This window comes from Ptychodera flava, chromosome 10 (genome assembly GCF_041260155.1).
Source record: "Ptychodera flava strain L36383 chromosome 10, AS_Pfla_20210202, whole genome shotgun sequence".
NCBI lineage: Eukaryota > Metazoa > Hemichordata > Enteropneusta > Ptychoderidae > Ptychodera > Ptychodera flava.
This window is the reverse complement of record NC_091937.1, coordinates 40,765,408-40,784,777: the sequence shown is the minus strand read 5'-3', so window position 1 is coordinate 40,784,777 and position 19,370 is coordinate 40,765,408. Positions and strand designations below refer to the sequence as shown.

Here is a 19,370-nt window from a genome sequence, read left to right as displayed (position 1 = left end):
GTTTCAACGTGTGCACATTATCGAGGCCATGAAAATGCGAACTTCGTGATAAATGTGTTTTGGATATTTTTTTGTAAATTAATTGAAACGTGAAACGGACAATCAATTGTTGCTGCATGCAGTACACCGTTCTAGTCAAGCAGAAAGAAGAAAAAGAAAGTCTTAGATCGAGTTGTACCTTTGTTTTTCGTTTTATTCTGGTCATGTTTGAAAAGTAATGTGCATCTCGTTGAAAATTTCCCTGAAGTCCGCGATCGAAGCAAGTCAAGTCATTCAACATGAATGACCACTCCGTTGATGAAGTGAATTTGTGAACAAATACACACCGCAATGCTCGTTGTCGAGAAATCACTTATAGTAACTGTCTTCGATCAAAGTGAGGTGATTTTTAAGTATAGTACATTTAAATCTGCCCAGATGTACATGTTATTGTGTTCTGGGATCAGCCTGAGGAACTATGTAACTTTGGGCGATTTAACCGAACGGATACGCTTAGGCCCGCAACCACTAGGCAGATCAAAGCCGTCATCCACATGTTGTGTTTTAAAGGAGTCTTTGAGCTTTTTCTTTGCTTTGTTTTGTTTTGTTTGTTTGTTTGTGTGTTTGCAAACCATAGGAATCATTTCGATAAATATATGATAGCGGGTCATTAAAGTTAATTTTTGCAGCTATTTACTTCCTTCTAAGTTTGCTTTTGATTTCTTACCAGATTTTGGCACCCCAGCTATACCATCATTTCCACTCGTCTTTATCATCCTCAGTAAGTGAAGGGATATAGTGTGATGTCATGATATTGAGAGTTCCTAAAGCATACCGGGTTCAAAGATCCATTGACTCTGACACACTTTCTGGAGGGCGATATTATTTCACTTCGTTTTACCTAGAGTTGGTACAAGTCTGTGAATAAAGCATGTTTTACTGCGATTAAGTAGGTTCTTTTCGACCTTTTTGTGATTGCAAACTGTATTTTCAAGGAGGGAGTGGTCGAAACTGCGCTCAAAGGTCATATGGGACCCATACGACCAATGTAAAGGTACGTTGGAGATTGATGAAAACTCAAACTTGTTTGTCACATTCTACATCTTCAACATTAGATGCAATAGCTATGTTGACATGATTCATTTAGATATCGTGCATGAAATAAATTGTGTATGGCGCGTAATCAAGGCGCGCCAAAATACGAACTCCCATTTTTGACTAGTACTAGTCGCATTTTCAACTTTCGAACTCCCATCTGGACTTGAAGTTGCATTTCAACTTTCGAACTCCCATTTAGAACTCGTACTTCACTAGTCGCATTTTCAACATTTTGGACTTACATGCATTGTATTTATAAACAGGAAAGTGGCACAACCGCAGTTTCCGACAATCCCGTCCCTTTTATATCTCCATGGCACAGTTTCTTTGTGCTTTCAGCTGAAACTTATCTACGCGTACCCGTTCAGCCTACAACCGCGACGCGCAGCTGCAGATACTATTATGTCATTCAAGTCGGTGGTAGACAGTTCCTAGTACATCGATCGTGTTGTATTCCACGTCAAGGTGCTTCAATAAAAAACATTACTTGTGTTAGCTGTGGGTCCACAGCCATGCGGTTTCAAACGGGATGGGCTGGTTTTCCCATGACCCATCGTTAGGGATTTCTTTGACAAATTTGGGAATTTTCACCTTTAAGGTTTTCTTAAGGCAGGGGGTAATTTCTTTGTTATCGACAGATGTTTAGAGGTTTTCCAAATGAAAAATCGACCCATATTTAGAAAAAGTGACCCATTTGGGCGGCACATGCCCGTATACCTTTTCTAAGGAAGTACCCCCCCCCGGCTGGTTTTGACTTTTACGACTTTTAACCCCTCCACCACAGTCAAAACTATAGCCCGCAAAATGTAGGAATTCCGCCTGAAAACATCACAGCTATATTGACCTCCAGCTATACTTGTGCCAGTGTGTAATTATAACTCGCTGGAGTGACTTTCTCTTACGAAACCATTGGCTCGAACTAAGTACATGATGTACCCCACTATACGACCAAGCCAACTACCAGGGTTTGATGAATCGCTAGTATCGATGTACCATCTATGTCGCTATCACATGAATGATAGATATTGCTGACCAGTAACAGCATAAAACAGGCAATGTAATGATACAAATTTAATACCAATCACCAAACTCTCTATCAATGGATGCAAAAAACCGCCCGCACCTGGTACAGTAGTACGCGAAGTTTATGCCGGCCTTCAAGTTGATAAAGAGCGCCATCTACCCTGAAAACGAAAGTACAGTACCTATGACATCATGTTATGTGATAGGCGTCCTAAGACCTGAAAGGCACAGGCGCCTCAATCGAATGAATAAAACTTTGAAGAGACTTGTTCCTTGCTGTTTTCGTTGACTGAATGTGGGCATAGTGATCATGAGTCGACTTTTAATCTTCTCTTCTTGATAATATCTGGTTGAATCATGAAATGCAGGGAGTATCTTTATGAATATTGTTTTCGGCTGGCACTTCTGAAGACTGTGGTGTCATTGAAAACAGGTTTGGTTCTGTCTCGGAAAAAAGATATGATTCATAATATGTTTTAGCAGTTTAGAATGTACAGCATCGGTGAATTGAGTTTCCAGCTTGGTCAGAGGTTTGTAGATCATATAATTTTCTACCTTGGAAGGGGCACCCCTCCAACATCCATCCCTCTGTGGGTTGGCCAAGTCTACCAACTTGTGCAATGACTTTTCATCAAGAGTGAGACATGCTATGTCCATTTATATAATCCATTTAGTTTTCGCGAAATGTATTGACTTCAACGTTAACTTGCTTCTACTCTGTTGTTCTCATTTGCTTGAATTTGTAATTTGTGTCTTTCCATTTGACACTCAAAGTAGTAAGCAGTGAAACAATGTAGTTTTTGCCGGTTTTGGTATGAGTTGTTCTTGCCAAAGGGGGCCCTCTGCAGAATATCAAACAAAATCAAAAAAAGTAAACAAACTAACGGACAAACTATTCAACATACAGACAAAAGCAGGGTGTCTACGTATCTGATGTTCTTTTGTACATAAGTTACATGTATATATAATTTACAGTCGATCTAGTCCGTTTGTTGATTTATTTGTATTTGTATTTATTTCTTAATTTATATACGTGTTTGTTTATTATCGTTTTTTCACTTTTGTTTCGTCCCCTTTTCTTTTCACGTTTCACAGTACGTTTTTTTCCACTTGTTTGTTCATGGTCGATTTGCCTTAGTTCGTTAAATTGGGGCCCTGTGGTTTTGATGAGACTTATAATTTTGTACCAAATACTATTTCTGTCTACGTGTTATTCGTGTGCATTTTTTCAAACTTTATATTGAAAGAATAATTGACAGTTCATTTTCATATACTTACAATATTTTTGAAACATCTGGCTACTAGTATAAAGTCACTGTTAGCACAGACTGCACGGTAAGGGACTGGTCAGTTTCTTCAGCCGGGGGGGGGGGCCGGTGGATTCATGGGGGGGTCACCCTGTTTTTGACTTTGGTGATGGGGGGGGTCACCATGTTTTTGAAATGCCCAATAGGGGGGGTCAGTGTGTTTTTGAATTTTGAAACAGGCTCATCATTGCCTAAAATGCTAGTGTCAGCCACAAATTTCATCATTCAGTTGTATTTTTCGGCGCGCCCTTCGGGCGCGTAACTTTAATAATCAGTCATATTTTTCAGCACGCCCAACTTTAACATATCAAGCATACATACATCAGAGATATCTGTATGTTCAATATTTTTCAGCGTGCTCTTCAAGCTCATTACTTTAATATATCAGACATTTTTCAGCATGCCCTTCAGGTGCATGACTTTAATATACAAGGCATATATATCAGAGATATCAGGATGTTCATATTTTTCGGCGCGCCCTTCGGGCCCATACTTTAATAAATCAGAGATATCTTGATGTTTGCTAAGTGAAAGTGTACCATTATGAAATCTGCATTTCATATGAAAAGGATGACAAATTCCTGATACTTTTCTGTTCTCTCTATGAGAATTCAGTATGAGAAAGCAACATGCACAAATATTTCAAATATATATTTGATACAGTGACTTATTTTAGAGATAGAAAAATGACAAGATATCTTTCCTTCTCATTGATGCAATTATTTTCCTGTTCAATTTTCCTTTGTTTCACAGGTTTTCTGTAGAAAGATGCTTTTTTATGAACAAAATAACAGTTAAAAAAGGCAGTTTTTGTCATTATTAGCTGTGCTTTTATGGTTTCAATGTTACAAGAAAGGTCCTCTCAGACACTGTACACATCAGATTTGGCTAAAAAAGCTCTCTATGGCTCCTCAGGAGATTTAATTGGATGGTTGGCAAGTCTTAACACCCATCAAAGTTTTTGATTCACTGCTTTTTCCTCTTTGATATTAATGATTGACATCCATTTCTGTACAACAGTTCAGGACATCTGGTTAAGCATAGAAAGTGTGAAATACATTCACAGCTCATTCAAAATACAGCTCATTCAAAATGTACTGTATTCAAACTTTAAGATTGACACTTTGAAATTCCTATCTTACAACTGACATGTCAACAATGTCATTAAACATAGAATGACTATTTAAAATATAAAATATATGTAAAATGTAAAATATAATATATATATACATATATAGATATATATATATATATATATATATATATATATATATATATATATATATATATAATATATATAATATATATATATATATATAATATATATATAATATATATATATATATATATATATATATATATATATATATATATATATATTATATTATATAATATATATATATATATATATAATATCTATATCTACCTTGTTTTACCTATGTCTGCGCCGGGGGGGGGGGGGGGTCACCCTGTTTTTGAAATTTGGAATGGGGGGGTCACCCTGTTTTCAAAATTTGGAATAGGGGGGTCAGCCACTTTTTGACGTTGGCAAAAAATAATCCACCGCCCCCCCCCCAGGCCGAAGAAACTAACCAGTCCCTAAACTGAAATCTCGTCCACAGTACGAGTTCAGCTAATTACGTAATCATGTGAAATGTTACAAATTGTATATATAACAGTAGAGTATCTTCAGCGACAGGGTCTCAAAATAAGTCATTTGATTTTAGAGGCATTTCAATGTGAAATAGTCGAGGGCGGAGGATCAATAAAAAATTCCGCTAGAAAACGCCAAAAAATTAATGTAACAGCCCCCTCACCGGCTTGGGCAGGCACAGAGATCAACACTGTACGTATACAGTGCGACAATGAACTTGCGCAAGAGTCCACTATCAACTCTTCACCAGCCTTGTGAAGACGTCACTCTATTTAAACTGATTTAAACGCGTTTGATTCACAGTCAACCACCTTACAGTACAGTAAAGTTGTGAATTTACTGATTCTCGATTTTGACACGATCTCAAAACCCAGAATATCAGCGGTGGGCAAGTGGCACAGCCCGAACTTGCTGATCATGATTGTCCGTCTTGGATTTGGCCTTTGCGATGGACTGCACAGGTTTAGTATGGGACGATATATATACATGCACAACAGGTGAGTGGTTTAGCATGATCATGGATTCTTCTGGTACCCCCACGGCATGATCAAGATACCACTCGCTGCGGTTCCGCAGCTCAGAACTTTCCCGAAAATATTTTTTAGACTGGGATTGGGAAGGTCTCCACCACACAAAGTCCACCATATCTGCCTCAGAGCTGAAATCCGGAAAGAATGGTACAGCACAGGCGGTTGTTGGCTGTTTATGAGTAGTCTATTCGATCGCAGATCGAACAGATGATTGATCGATCAAGCAAACTTGCCAACCCATGAATGCCTGTGTTGTCGGAGTATCTTGATATATGCTATGAATGTAATTAATTATACCCGGATCTGATTTATTTCCAAACAGTAAAGGGTTAGGGATTGCTGCAGTTCCCTAGCCCACAATCCCCCCCCCCTCAATTTCGTGTGGTTGGGAAAGTTCTCCCCCCCCCTCTCCCCAAGAGTCTTCTCAGGCGTATGAAAAACAAATGTCTGTGCAAACTAAATTGTTTTATTTCTGTGTATCTGTGAGTTTAAAATATTCCCACTGGGTAATACCCAGTGGGAAAATTTAAAACACACAGTCTCACAGATATGTCTGACGTATGTCTGATATATAAAGTTTCACGCTGGGAGGGGGCTCTGAAAACTATGTCCTACTATTATTAAAGTTAGGCGCCTGAAGGGCGCACCAAAAAATGCAACTCAATTACGAAATTTTTGGCTGGCACGATGCATTTTATGCAAGTATGAGCCTGCAGCGTTCTCACCAGGCCGCGATTCAGCGACATTCTCGCGTATTTTTCTGTTTTGTCGCGGATTTCTTGGGCGTGCGCGCCAATAGTGGCGCGCCTTTGAAATTATAAACTTTCGTGATGCCAGCCGTACGGCGCGGCCGGCCGTATCATACAGCCAATACTTCTCACCATGGACGTAAATGATTGACGCGAGTAATTACACTTCCTGGTTGAAACCGAGGCAATCTGGAGGCAATACCCGTCAGAGGGCGTACTTAAGCCACAGTCACTTGTGATTCGATACATGATGGCCGATGTGTGGATGCATTATCATTACGTATACCACACAGCGGCCGTCGTGTATTGAACCACACGAGACTGTGGTAGTCTGACGCACTGGACGTGTTCGCCTTGCATGCATACCGGTACATGTCCACGGAATTCGCGGAAGCTGGAGGCGTCATGGGCACGATAAATATTTTCATAGGCTACGACAACAATAATCCGAACTACGAAAACACAAGAATGTAAAGCTTGTATATCCCTAAGGAATTACATGAACATTTTTCGAAAACAACGAACTCGAAGCTGGTAGCATTATACTGTGAGTTCCGCATGGCAACCAGGGTCTGGACGGGAACGACGTTATAGTGTTCGTGCCGTTGAGATTCAGTGAATTTTGTTCTCGAAAAATAACGCAACTTTGTCTGAGATAATTTTTAGGTCTTTGCTATGTTTGGAATCATGTATAAACTTCGCGGAGATACTGTTGTTGCGGAGATACGTGTTGTGTGATGTTATCAGGCATTTGCTCCGTTCCTCGCCCACGTGACCTAGTACCTACGACTGGAAATGATCGACAACTGGCCCACTGCCGATTGATGATATTATTCCAAAAGTAGTTCAGAGGTTTAAATGTGGAATAGTTGGAGGAAAGTTCTCTTATTATGCAAAAATTATCAATTCTTGGCTTGCGCATGTGATAAGTATATTATTCCAGCGAACTTATACGTGAGAACATGGACGTCTTTTTTCCATGCTTCAATCAATTGACAAAATTTGTAGCCTTGGCTGGCGACCAAAATTTCACGTCAAAGTTGATGATTGTTTACAAACATCATAGGGATATGTTTCCTGATCTAAATAAATGCTGACTTGGCCTGTTCCTTCTTGCTGGTTGTGAAAGGGGGTTTAGTGTGCGAAAAAAAAGTAACTAATGACAGGAATCAACTGGGAGCTGAACGCTGGACACTCTAGCAACTACTGTTATTGTAGAGGGCCCCGAATGGACTTTCACACTGGAAAGAACGAAAGTCCCATAGACTTTTCATTAAAAGCACTGATATTCAATATCAGTTGATATTTTCACCGAAGTTTACAAAAAAGTTGTTAAGTTGAATGAGTTGTTGAGTCCTTTATTTTTTCCATGCATAGAATAAGGTTCGTATTTGCAGTTTGACTTTTTTAACATATTTATATATTGTCTCACAAAAATCATCCGTTGTCCCGCTTTTTTTTGGTCAGCGGGACAAAATGTCCCACAAATTTTTTTTTCTGGTGAGAACACTGAGGCCTGTGTCGAAATTCAAAACCACACTGACCCCTCCTATTGGGCATTTCAAAAACATGGTGACCCCCCTATCACCAAAGTCAAAAACATGCCACACCCCCACACCCCCCGCCAAAGAAACTGACCAGGCCCTTATTTTTTTGAAATCGAAAGTTTGTCTTTCCCAATAGAGTTAACACAGGGATAGCAACTATTTTTAGCTCACATTTGGTTTTACCAATGTGAGTTTATCGTATAGGCTGAAGTCGATGGCGTCTGTATGTATGTGTGTATGTATGTATGTATGTATGTATGTACGTACAGTATGTCCGTCAACATCAAAAACACGCAAACCGCTGCACGTTTCAGCTTGGTATTTGGTGTGTGGATGCATCCTGGGCTATAGATGGGATTTTGTTCAAATGAAGTCTGCATTGCCAAAATTATGCAAATGAGCTTACAAAATGTGAAAATGGTCAAGAATTAATAACTCAAGAACCGCTGTTTTGATTGCTTTGAAAATTTGTGTGCAAGTACCTTAGGTGAACCTTATACAGTTTTATGAATATTGTGAAGATATCCTTAATTTTGTATTTTTGCTGAATTTTTTTGTGATTTTTCTCATTTTCAGTAAAAATTCTTCTTCTCTGAAACCGCCAGCCCAATCGCTCTCAAATTTGGGTTGTCTCTTTGCGAGGGTGTTACTCTTCTAATTTGTTGAAATTATGACAAAATTGGGAAAATTACTATTTTGGAGCAATTTTGTCATTTTTGGTCAAAAAATCTTAACAGTATTTCTTTTTAAAACCCCTGGACAGACAGCTTTCATATTTGGTACACAGACGTACAGAGATGACAATAGTTAGATATGTGGAAATGTCCTGAAATATAAAAATTTGTATTTTTAAGACAATATTGTCATTTTTGGTCAAGAAAACTTTATCTCAAAATTACTTGTTTGATAGCTTTGTAATTTGGTATAAAGTCCCATGTGATAGTTGTAATTTGGTATAGAGTCCCGAAAGATGTTATGAATAAATTTTCAGCTCAAAGTGTTGGGAAACCCCCAAATTTGTATATTTTAGGTAATTTTCTCAGTTTGTGACCTTAAATGACCTACACCAACCCAGGATATGTTGTGAGACAATTTTGAAGGCTGTGAACATAATTTTGTCATATTTGGTATCAATTTGTAGGAAAATTTGATCCAGAAAACAAAGCTGAGGTGATTTTTTTCATTGTGGACCAATTTTTGCAACTTTTCTATGTAAGACATACAAGAACTGATGAGAAATTTGGATCCAGGATAATTCCAGATGTTGTAATCACTGCCCACAGTGGAGGCATTTCACTATCTGTAACTAACTTAAGTGCTGTTTACATTAGAATGATAACACTCATGCATTAATTAAAAAATCTCGCAAGGTTGTAAATTATTCCTGCATTCTGGCGTTATGTAATACCAAGGGATGGAACATTTGATATTCAGGAGGGGGTAGGGTCTAGAAGATTGATGAGTAGCATTACTTTTTTACCAGATCCCTTGTACATTTTTTGCCCACTCCCACCTTTTCTTTTAATCAAGCCTTCTCTGTTATTTTTTGTTGTTGACATTTGCTGTATTATTTAGGATCTGCTTGTCCCATTGCTATAGAAGTTGATATGCATGTTCCTAAAGATGACCTCCAGTACCTAAGTTGCAGACCTTATTTGCTTTTGTCGTTCTTGTTTTTCCTGGTTTAAATATTTCTCAGAATGGACCAATTCAAACCGAATGTGAGCACTAGTGTCCTTGACGTATTTTTTTCATTTTGGACCAATTTTTGCAACTTTTCTATGTAAGACATACAAGAACTGATGAGAAATTTGGATCCAGGATAATTCCAGATGTTGTAATCACCGCCCACAGTGGAAGGCATTTCACTATCTGTAACTAACTTAAGTGCTGTTTACATTAGAATGATAACACTCATGGCATTAATTAAAAATCTCCAAGGTTGTAAATGTACTTCCTGTCATTTGGTCTTATGTAATACCAAGGGGTGGAACATTTGATATTCAGGAGGGGTAGGGTCTAGAAGATTGATGATGTAGCATTACTTTTTTACCAGATCCCTTGTGCATTTTTGCCCACTCCCACCTTTTCTTTTTATCAAGCCTTCTCTGTTTTTTGTTGTTGACATTTGCTTATGTATTTAGGATCTGCTTCTCCCATTGCTATAGAAGTTGATATGCATGTTCCTAAAGATGACCTCCAGTACCTAAGTTGGAGACCTTATTTGCTTTTGTCATTCTTGTTTTTCTGGTTTAAATATTTCTTGAATTGACCAATTCAAACCGAATGTGAGCACATAGTGTCCTTGACGGTATTTTTGATTTTTAGTGCCAGTTAATTTATATTAGGTTGACAACATCTTGCCACTTCATGAATAGGCAACCTTTGTAGTGAACTTAAACATAAATATATCTTTGTAATCAGCATTACTCTCACACCATAACAACTCATCTCATATCAGTTGCTTGCACCCAGCAAATACTGGATCAAAAACATGCTCTTGAAGCAACTTTTCAATATGGTAACTAATGACAATTGACCGTAAATACACACACCTCAATGTTTTACAGAGTATACGTGAAATTGTTGAAGAGATTGTTTCAAAGGAGAAATCCGACATTCGCCTGGGACTTGTGGAATATCGTGACCATCCACCACAGGACAGTACTTTTGTGACAAGAGTTCATGATTTCACTAGATCTGTGAGCTCTATGAAGTCATGGCTCGATGCAGCGAATGCAGCAGGGGGTAGGTCAAAGGTCATCTCATTTCTTAAGCCTGTGTATAACATCAATGCAATTATTATACAGGGAAAAGGTTCATGAAAGATGATTGCACCTGTGGTTTCTGCATACCATGTTTCTTGCAGGCATTTTCTTTCTTGTTGAGCACATCTTCAACTGGGTATAAGTCTAGTCATGCACATCTGTTTTATGTCAGCTACTTCTCTGAACAAACTATTTCTCCATTGATTGTAAAGGCCGAGAGGTCACATGACAAGTGCTATACAAAAACCAATCAGACATCATAAAGCATGATTTCAGTTTCTTATTGTGGACGGACCATATTGAAATGCTGTTTGATGATTTTGGTGTTCCCCTTGTCAGCCTCAGACCACAGTTCCCTGTAGAGAGAGGTGCTTATTTAGCAGAACTATGGAAGATGTTTTATTTAGAAGGGACTGTGTATCAACTGATAGTGGCAGCCATGAGTACAGTACAGAAGCTAATACGCGACAAAACTTTTTGCCATACTTGACAACAATGACAATATACTGGTCTCCATATCTGTAGGTGGTGACACACCAGAAGCTGTCGCAGACGCATTGCACGAAGTCTTAAAACTCAGCTGGCGAGATGAATCAACCAAGATCTGTGTTTTTATCGCTGATGCCCCTCCACATGGACTGGGTACAAGAGGCGATGGATTCCCTGAAGGTATTAAAAAAGATGCTAAATGTGTCATGCAACTATAGACCTGTAAATAACCACAAGTGTTTTTGAAAAATTCGTTTTGATGAATGTGAAGAATTCAGGGAGATCAGTCTCCTCTTCAAACTTTTCTGGACACTCTTTCAAGAGGCACCATTTAACCTTGTGTTCCAATGCATGATGGGAAGGTACCATTGGCAGTACATTCCTTGACAGTGAAAGACTTAAACCTTTCCTGAAATTTTCCCAAAAAGAAACTTTAAATGATTCATTTCCAAAATCAAGAATAAAAATCAGGGGTCACAGTGCAAATTAAGGTTCCAAAGGAACAAATTACTTGATAGTTACCGATATTTAAAATGCAAAATGGCTTCCATTCTAAGGTTAACTATATGGAAAAAATTAAATTTTTGATTTTCAGAAAACTGACTGTTAAAACTTTTATTACTCCAAGGGCTTCAAAATGAGTCCGTACAAGCATTATACCAGAAATGTATTGAAAAAATAGTCTAATCTTTCCTAAGGCGCAACTCCAACCTTAACTTTTGTATGAAGTGATCTCATGCAAGAATGCAAGGTACAAAGAAGACCATGAAACCAAGACATACATTATCACTATCTGTTCAAGTCAGTGAAAATCACCATGTTATATTTCTTTGAATAGGTCAGGCAGAAAACACGTTAAACCTCCCTTGGATATGCTTAAAGGTATACAGTCACCTGTAATCTAAATATGCCCATATATGGTCAAAGGGGGTTCCTTGGTATTCTAAATGCCCATGTGAGGGCGCTCTTTTTAAAAAGCGGCCACCCACTTAAAATCTGTGATTGGTAAGATTTTCCCTTTCCATGGTAACTGTTGCAAAATATGACAGTATACCTTTAACTTATTAGATGAGATTGATTCTTTTATTAGGACACTAATTTCCATTTACATGTAGCTGTGGGTCCATAGCTGTGGTGGTTTTCTGACTGGTTTTCTACGTCCTATGTACCACACATTAAAAGTCAAAATCAAATCAGCTAGCAAAAGACACAGGAAACCTGTCAGAAAACTCCCACCACAGCTATGGTCCCACAGCTAATTCCTGTTTGATTTAGGATTTCATATTTCACTGTGTCAATTAAAGCAAATACCAACAACCGAAACAGTTTACCTTCTCTGTTTGGAAAATAGTCAATGAGTATGCATGTAGTACGTACTGTGTGTGTTACTAGTATACTAGTAACCCGGGGGTCTCTTGGTGTGATGGACAGTAAACATGCAACTTTCTGAAATTCTGTCCTTTGTGTTGCATACAGGATGTCCTGATGGTGTAGATCCGATGCATGTAGCAGCTGAATTAGCACAGAAAGGTATCACAATGTACATGGTAGGGTGTCAACCTAGCATTACACCCTACAAAGATTTCTTCATGGCTATCGCTCACATGACTGGTGGTCAGTATGTACCACTCAGTAATGCCACATTGTTGGCCAAGGTCATCATCGGAGGAGCCCAGGAAGAGATATCCTTACAAAGACTCATGGAAGAGGTCAACCAGGAAGTAATTCACTTTCACAGATTATGTGGAGGCGGTTACGTAGATGAAGAGTCAATGACCAAAGCTGTTTCTGAGAAATTGAAGAAAAAAGGTGAATTACCCTATGATATGATATAATCAGCAAGAAATCAGAAATTGAAATTGTCTTTTTGTTTTTGTAATATCTTTTTAAAGAACTTATTTAGCTCTTCATGCCAATGACAATGTTTTGACCCTGTGAATAGATACTGTAGGCTGTATGCATGGAAACAGCATAGCTGAGAGAGACAACGGTTTCATTATGTGATCCTTCAAATCTGACATTCAGGACATTTCTAATTTCAATCAGATATGCTCTGTGGAGTTTGGTATTCTAGAGATGTAATAGTATTCTAGGGGGTCCACAGGAAGCAAGGCATGTACCTTCAAATGGTCACTGATATACTCCCTAGCACAGATCAAAACCATACCAGTGATAAATGTTCAATCTTTGGAACTGTTAAGAGTTGTTGCATTGAATTGCATACTTCTCCAAAGTGTCATTGCTTTATCATCACTTTGTTGCAATCCATCCTCTCTGTCTATTTGTCTGTCTGTCTGTCTTCTGTCTCTCTCTCTCTCTCTCTCTCTCTCTCTCTCTCTACTCTCGAGGCTCTTCTCTCTCTCTCTCTCTCTCTCTCTCTCCTCTCTCTCTCTCTCTCTCTTCTAACTCTCTCTCTATACCATCTATATGTGTGTGTGTTTGTATGTCTGTCTGTCTGTCTGTATGTAAAGAGCGAGAGAGAAAGAAGATACAAATGTAACTTTTGTGCCAATCCATCCTCTCTGTCTATTTGTCTGTCTGTCTGTCTGTCTGTCTGTCTGTCTGTCTCTCTCTCTCTCTCTCTCTCTATCTGAGGCCTCTTCTCTCTCTCTCTCTCTCTCTCTCTCTCTCTCTCTGTACTATCTTTTCTATACCATCTATATGGTTTGTTGTGTTTGTATGTCTGTCTGTCTGTCTGTATGTAAAGAGCGAGAGAGAAAGAAAGATACAAATTGTAACTTTGTTACAATCCATCCTCTCTGTCTATTTGTTCTCTCTCTCTTCTCTCTCTCTCTCTCTCTCTCTCTCTCTCTCTGAGGCTCTCTTTCTCTCTCTCTCTCTCTGTACTCTCTCTCTATACCATCATAATGTGTGTGTGTTTGTATGTCTGTCTGTCTGTCTGTTATGTAAAGAGCGAGAGAGAAAGAAAGATACAAATGTAACTTTGTTGCAATCCATCCTCCCGTCTATTTGTCTGTTCTGTCTGTCGTCTGTCTGTCTGTCTATCTCTCTCTCTCCTCTCTCTCTCTCTCTCTCTCTCCTCTCTCTGAGGCTCTCTCTCTCTCCTCTCTGTACTCTCTCTCTAATACCATCTATATGTTGTGTGTTGTTTGTATGTCTGTCTGTCCTGTCTGTATGTAAAGAGCGAGAGAGAAGGAAAGATACAAATGTAACTTTGTTGCAATCCATCCTCTCTGTCTATTTGTCTGTCTGTCTGTCTGTCTGTCTCTCTGGTCTCTCTCTCTGTCTCTCTCTCTCTCTCTCTCTCTGAGGCTCTCTCTCTCTCTCTTCTCTCTCTCTACTCTACTCTCTCTCTCTACCATATATATGTGTGTGTGTTTGTCTGTCTGTCTGTCTGTCTGTCTGTAGAGAGAGAGAGAGAGAGAAAGATACAAATGTACAGCAGTTAGCTCATGCATTCCAATCATCACTGACTTATAATTGCAGTTCAATGTGAAACTTGAGACACATGCATGTTACGATCATACTTCGCTCATTCTTTTCTTGAAGCTCTTGAATTCCCTAAAAAAAACTCATGCAGGTTGTGTGTTTATTGGATATTTTGACATATTCAATGTCATTCTCATTTTAGGAGCCAGAGCAAAACAGTTGAAAATGAATAGTAGTGAGTTAAGGGGACCTTCCAAGTCAGCCGTGAAACTCTCATCCAAACGTAATATGGCGGAAGTTAAAGAAGAATATATGAAAAGCATGGCAACAAGGTGTGTTAAGTTTGCATGGATGTAAAGTAATAAAGGGAGAACTGTTGTACAGTAAGGCACAATATAACTGGAGACATGTACTTGTAATCACAGATTCAGCACTGTATGTTATTAAAGTAAAGATCAATATTATCATTCATCAAAACTTTGTAAGATACTTTGAATTACAGCCAAACAAAATCAGAATTAAGATTTTAATCAAACGAAGGCTGGCACAATAAAATACAAATAAGGTAAGCAGACTTTTTTTTTTGCTTTCTCTACAAGTGTATTTTCTAAAGTTGAACATTGTTACAAGTTTCAGTTGATGGTGAAGTGATAATGTCAATGAATTGTTGAAAGTCTGCATAATTAATAGTTCGTTTAAAGCAGCTCTCAGAGCAGTAATATGAAATTATTTGAATTTTCATATTTCAACAGCCACATGGTACCTAAACCTTCACCCTCTCGGTATCTAACAAGATCTAGAAAAAAGATAGCCACATCATCTTCCCACATGCCAAAAAGCGCACCAAAGATGTCATCCCCACGGCCAACTTCTGCCCGCAGGATCAAAGGCAGAACCAGGGCATCCAGAAGATTGTCAGCTGCAGCAACTACATCCGCAAGAAGAAAAGTTAGAGATGATAGTCTTGTTGCCATGGCACCAAGTGATGATGTCTATGAAGTGGAAGAGGACCAGGAAATCACCAGGTTACAAACATTGAGGATGGTGAAGAAATCTATCGCCAGGAATAAGATGCAAGTAAAATCCACATAAAGGAACATTACCATATCAAATCATGGTGGCTTAACTCACGTTTTTTTTCTTGTTTCCTCAGTCCACTTGTTAATTTTTTGTCAGAGAAGTCATTTAGTTGGCAAGAATTAAGATAGGTAGACATAGACATAGACATAGACAGTGTTTTGCATCACTTACTATTCACCTAGGGAGTCATTTTAGGTTAAAGATAGAGTACGTTGTAGCTTGAGCTCCCAAGTTAACTCTTTTTTGGTTGTTATCCAAAGTTCATGTTCACATCTTTACAAATGCCACGCTATTACCAGGGCATTAATGCAATATTTATTTTCCAACTCAGAGCTATAGTATACATACCATTTACAGCATGCTGTCATGACTAGTATGTGTCAAGGTGAAATCTGCAACATTGCCTTTTGCAATATTCTAGACAGAGTGTTTAGCATAATGGCCAATGCTTCAATTTTCATGGCAGTTGGTCTTCACCAATGATGACATATTCCTTTAAACATCAAATTTCAAAAGTATGTTGTTTTTAGAGAAGTTTCGTGACAAACACTATCTCCGTACAACATACAGTGAAGTGAATATTAGTGTTTGCTTCTCCTTGTATGGAAGTATTCTCAAGGGTTCATCAAAGACTGAAGCAGTGCCTTAAACTCACTGAGAAATATGTGAGAGTTTTTTTACTTTATAAACCCAGGGCATAAAGAGCATTTGTGCACCAATGTAAATATCAAACATTTATTTTATCTTTTATCACAAATAGTATATTTTATTGTATTTACATATATTTTTGATCTTGTATAAACGTAAGTTTTTTTGTTATTATGTGTGAATTCAGTTTTCAACTTACCAAAGCATTTCATGGAAAGCGTATATGAAATCACTCCAGAAGAACATGAGATAAGGCAGCTAAGGGCAGAAGTATTTTTGTACTTTGTGTTGATGCACTTTTTACAACTCTCATTTCTCCTCATTTTAAAAAGAGACTTTGATGCATTCCAAAAGAGGAGTGGAAGCAAACCAGTGATTAACTCCCCGCATGTGAGCACCTCTACAACTCATGCATGTAGATAAATAACAAATATATTCCAGGAATCAAGAAAGTTATCATATATTTTTTTATTTCTATATGTCATTCAAATAATCTCAGTAATACGTTTAACTTGAAAATATCTTCAGGTTCTTCAAGTCTGTTAACTTCCCATTGGCTTTCTTTGTACACCATGCAGCAATTTCACTTGTTCAGTCCTTTAGATATGTTCTACACGCTTTGGACTTGGGCTGTCCATTGTATTTCTAAACACACTTGCCATTTACCTAGCATCAAATGTGATGTTGCAAATATATATGTTATATTATTTATTCACAGATCATTACAAAGCATAGTTTTATACAATTTGCATTTTCTTATTTTAATACAGGTACTGCAATTTGCATATATCCATATATGGTGAAAAAGGTGTGTCAACTATGAAACATGTCAATAGCTTGTTAGCATTGCACATATTTCAATTACCATCATAAAACTAGTGACTGATTTTGGATTCGTTTAATTAATCTACATATTTAAGTTAATTGTTTTGCTTCAACTGAACCAGAACATCCGGAAATCTTCCAGGTCAGCTGTCAAAGGTTGACAACATGTGGGAGTGTGGTTTAGACAAATCTTTTTTATCTACACACAAATGTATTGCAAGTGAATGAATATGTGGCCCACTGGTTTGTCATGTGGAGTAACTGTGCACACCACAGTGCTTAAACAATGGGAATTGAACAGATTATGGCACATTTTAACTCCACATAGTCCTTGAAGCATCAAAGTCTGGAGTATCAAACAAAGTTTTGTCAGCTACATGTGGCTGCTAGAGATCTCGAGCTGTGATCTACCGGGTATTGTAGCTGAACTGTGTCAGGTATCAGTGTTTACATTGCCCACAAAGATGTCTCATGTGTTATTCACATGTCAGGGAAGAAGAGCTCCTGTAGAGCTGTACAGTGGCTGTGGTTAAAGCCCACACTAATCCACAGCAGAGCCTCATGCAACAACTGACAATAGATTTTCAAGTTTAGAAAGGAGTCATGTCATTTTTCTTAGGAAAGGGCTGTCTTGCAGGATTTTTTACCTCCCATAGTATTGCCTGCAAGCTTGGAACCATCACATTCCATATTGAATATGCGTGTGGAAATCATTGTTTTTGGTTTGGAAAGCGCCATTTAAAGGAGGATGTTGTCGGAACAGCACATGTGTGACTTTCTTGTTTACAAACAATGTATTTCATGCATGATATCTAGATACATCATGTCAACATAGTTACAACATTTAAATTTTACAATATTCATTGTTAACAAACATGTTTTCACTTTCATCAATCGCCACATACCCTAGATATATAAGTACTTACATCGGTCGAAGGGGTACCTAGCAACCTTTGAGCAGAGTTCCAATGACATCCTCCCTTTAAAGATTGTTTTGTGGCAGGCATATATAGGCCTAACTTTTCTATTATATTGATAGTGGGACTGCATGAGACGGATTAAGGGCATTGTATGTATGCTATATCATATTTCAAAAGTGGAATCTGACTGATGAATAACTGGAAAATCATCATTTCTAAAGACAAAACATAATCTAATCTTTGCAGCATTGGCTTCTTTTTCATTGTGTTGTCATTATCATTGTCCCTCTATAGAGGGTCGTGTCATTATGTAAGCAATGACTCATAGCCATGGCACTGCTGTATCAGGATCCATTCCATGCAGGATCTATGCATGAAGATAAACCAAACAAACTTATTACACTTTTCAACTTTTCTCAAATGAAATGTTGTTTATTTAGGTAATTTTACACATGATGTCGGATCATGAAAAATCCCTGAAGATGTTGAAATTTTGATATTTCTTGTTTGTTTATGTGGATTGTGTGCATGCATTCATCTCTTTTCGATTAAATCATTGAATAGATTTTATTTATGGTGCAATAATCATGTACCCAAAGTTATTGCCAATATAACAAGCAATAGAACTACCTTCACCTTTGTTTCAAAACAAAAAAACCCACTCGCCTATGGAAGAATGATTGTTACCGTAGAATAGAAACGTTATGAGCAAATGGTATTTGCATAATGCATATTTGCAGGCAACAATGAGCAGTTGAAAGTAAGATTTCAATGAGTGCAAATCCGTCGGATACATGGCTTTAACTACTGAGATTCAATTTCTTATTTTATTACAGATTTATCGTTGAATGTATCGTTTGTTTTGATCGCTAATACTACGGTGTTTTCTGAAGTTTATGTTGTTATGCAATAAAGAATTGTTAATTACCATATTAAAGCATTCTGCAAACATTCCATTTTTGTCAGCGTGGTTGGCATATTTCTCCACTTGTGTGAGCTCTCTCACATTTCTGTAAACGTGTATGAGTTTTCCTCATATTAATGCATAATGAGTTTTTGGAGTGGTAAGGATGTAACGTATATATAACATAGACCTTAAAAGGTTATGTATATAACAAGGATTTCTCAGAAAGACTACAATTCTACTCTAGCTGCCTTTGCTCCTTGTACTGCTGTATATTGGAAGTGAAATCCTATACTAAAATGTAACTCAGATTGCATACATTCCTATCATCAGCATGAAAATTCATGCCAACATAATTTCGGATAAAAAAATGCAACCAAATTCACAAGGTTGATCATTCATCAAGTACCTGTCATCCTGCAGAGAGCGCCCCCTATCGCTTGTCACGTAAAAAAAACA

The 19,370-nt window shown here is 37.9% G+C and overlaps 2 protein-coding genes across 3 annotated transcripts in view; both read left to right on the top strand.

Moving 5' to 3' along the window:
- The window catches only part of LOC139142791 (WD and tetratricopeptide repeats protein 1-like), a 354,040-nt gene that overhangs the window by 207,067 nt on the left and 127,603 nt on the right, over window positions 1-19,370 (top strand). The gene's annotated exons all lie outside the window — the stretch shown is intronic.
- On the top strand, window positions 5,269-18,946 carry LOC139142787 (uncharacterized). 2 transcript variants are annotated; one of them, XM_070712954.1, is made up of 6 exons: window positions 5,269-5,558; window positions 10,458-10,635; window positions 11,181-11,324; window positions 12,621-12,953; window positions 14,737-14,866; window positions 15,287-18,946. In XM_070712954.1, exons 2-6 carry the CDS (start codon window positions 10,599-10,601, stop codon window positions 15,624-15,626), a joined length of 984 nt encoding a protein of 327 aa, XP_070569055.1. In that variant the 5' UTR covers window positions 5,269-5,558; window positions 10,458-10,598; the 3' UTR covers window positions 15,627-18,946. The 2 variants fall into 2 exon arrangements, with proteins under 2 accessions (XP_070569055.1, XP_070569054.1); XM_070712953.1 differs by lacking the exon at window positions 5,269-5,558 and having other exon boundaries at window positions 10,315-10,635; window positions 15,287-15,764.

What these genes read in the sequence shown, in the direction of transcription:
- LOC139142787 (XM_070712953.1), top strand. Translation starts at nt 10,416, where the DNA reads ATGACAATTGACCGTAAATACACACACCTCAATGTTTTACAGAGTATA. An exon ending in AGGCGATGGATTCCCTGAAG is followed by an intron (nt 11,325 to 12,620) that starts GTATTAAAAAAG and finishes TGTTGCATACAG; the next exon opens with GATGTCCTGATGGTGTAGAT. An exon ending in ATGAAAAGCATGGCAACAAG is followed by an intron (nt 14,867 to 15,286) that starts GTGTGTTAAGTT and finishes ATATTTCAACAG; the next exon opens with CCACATGGTACCTAAACCTT.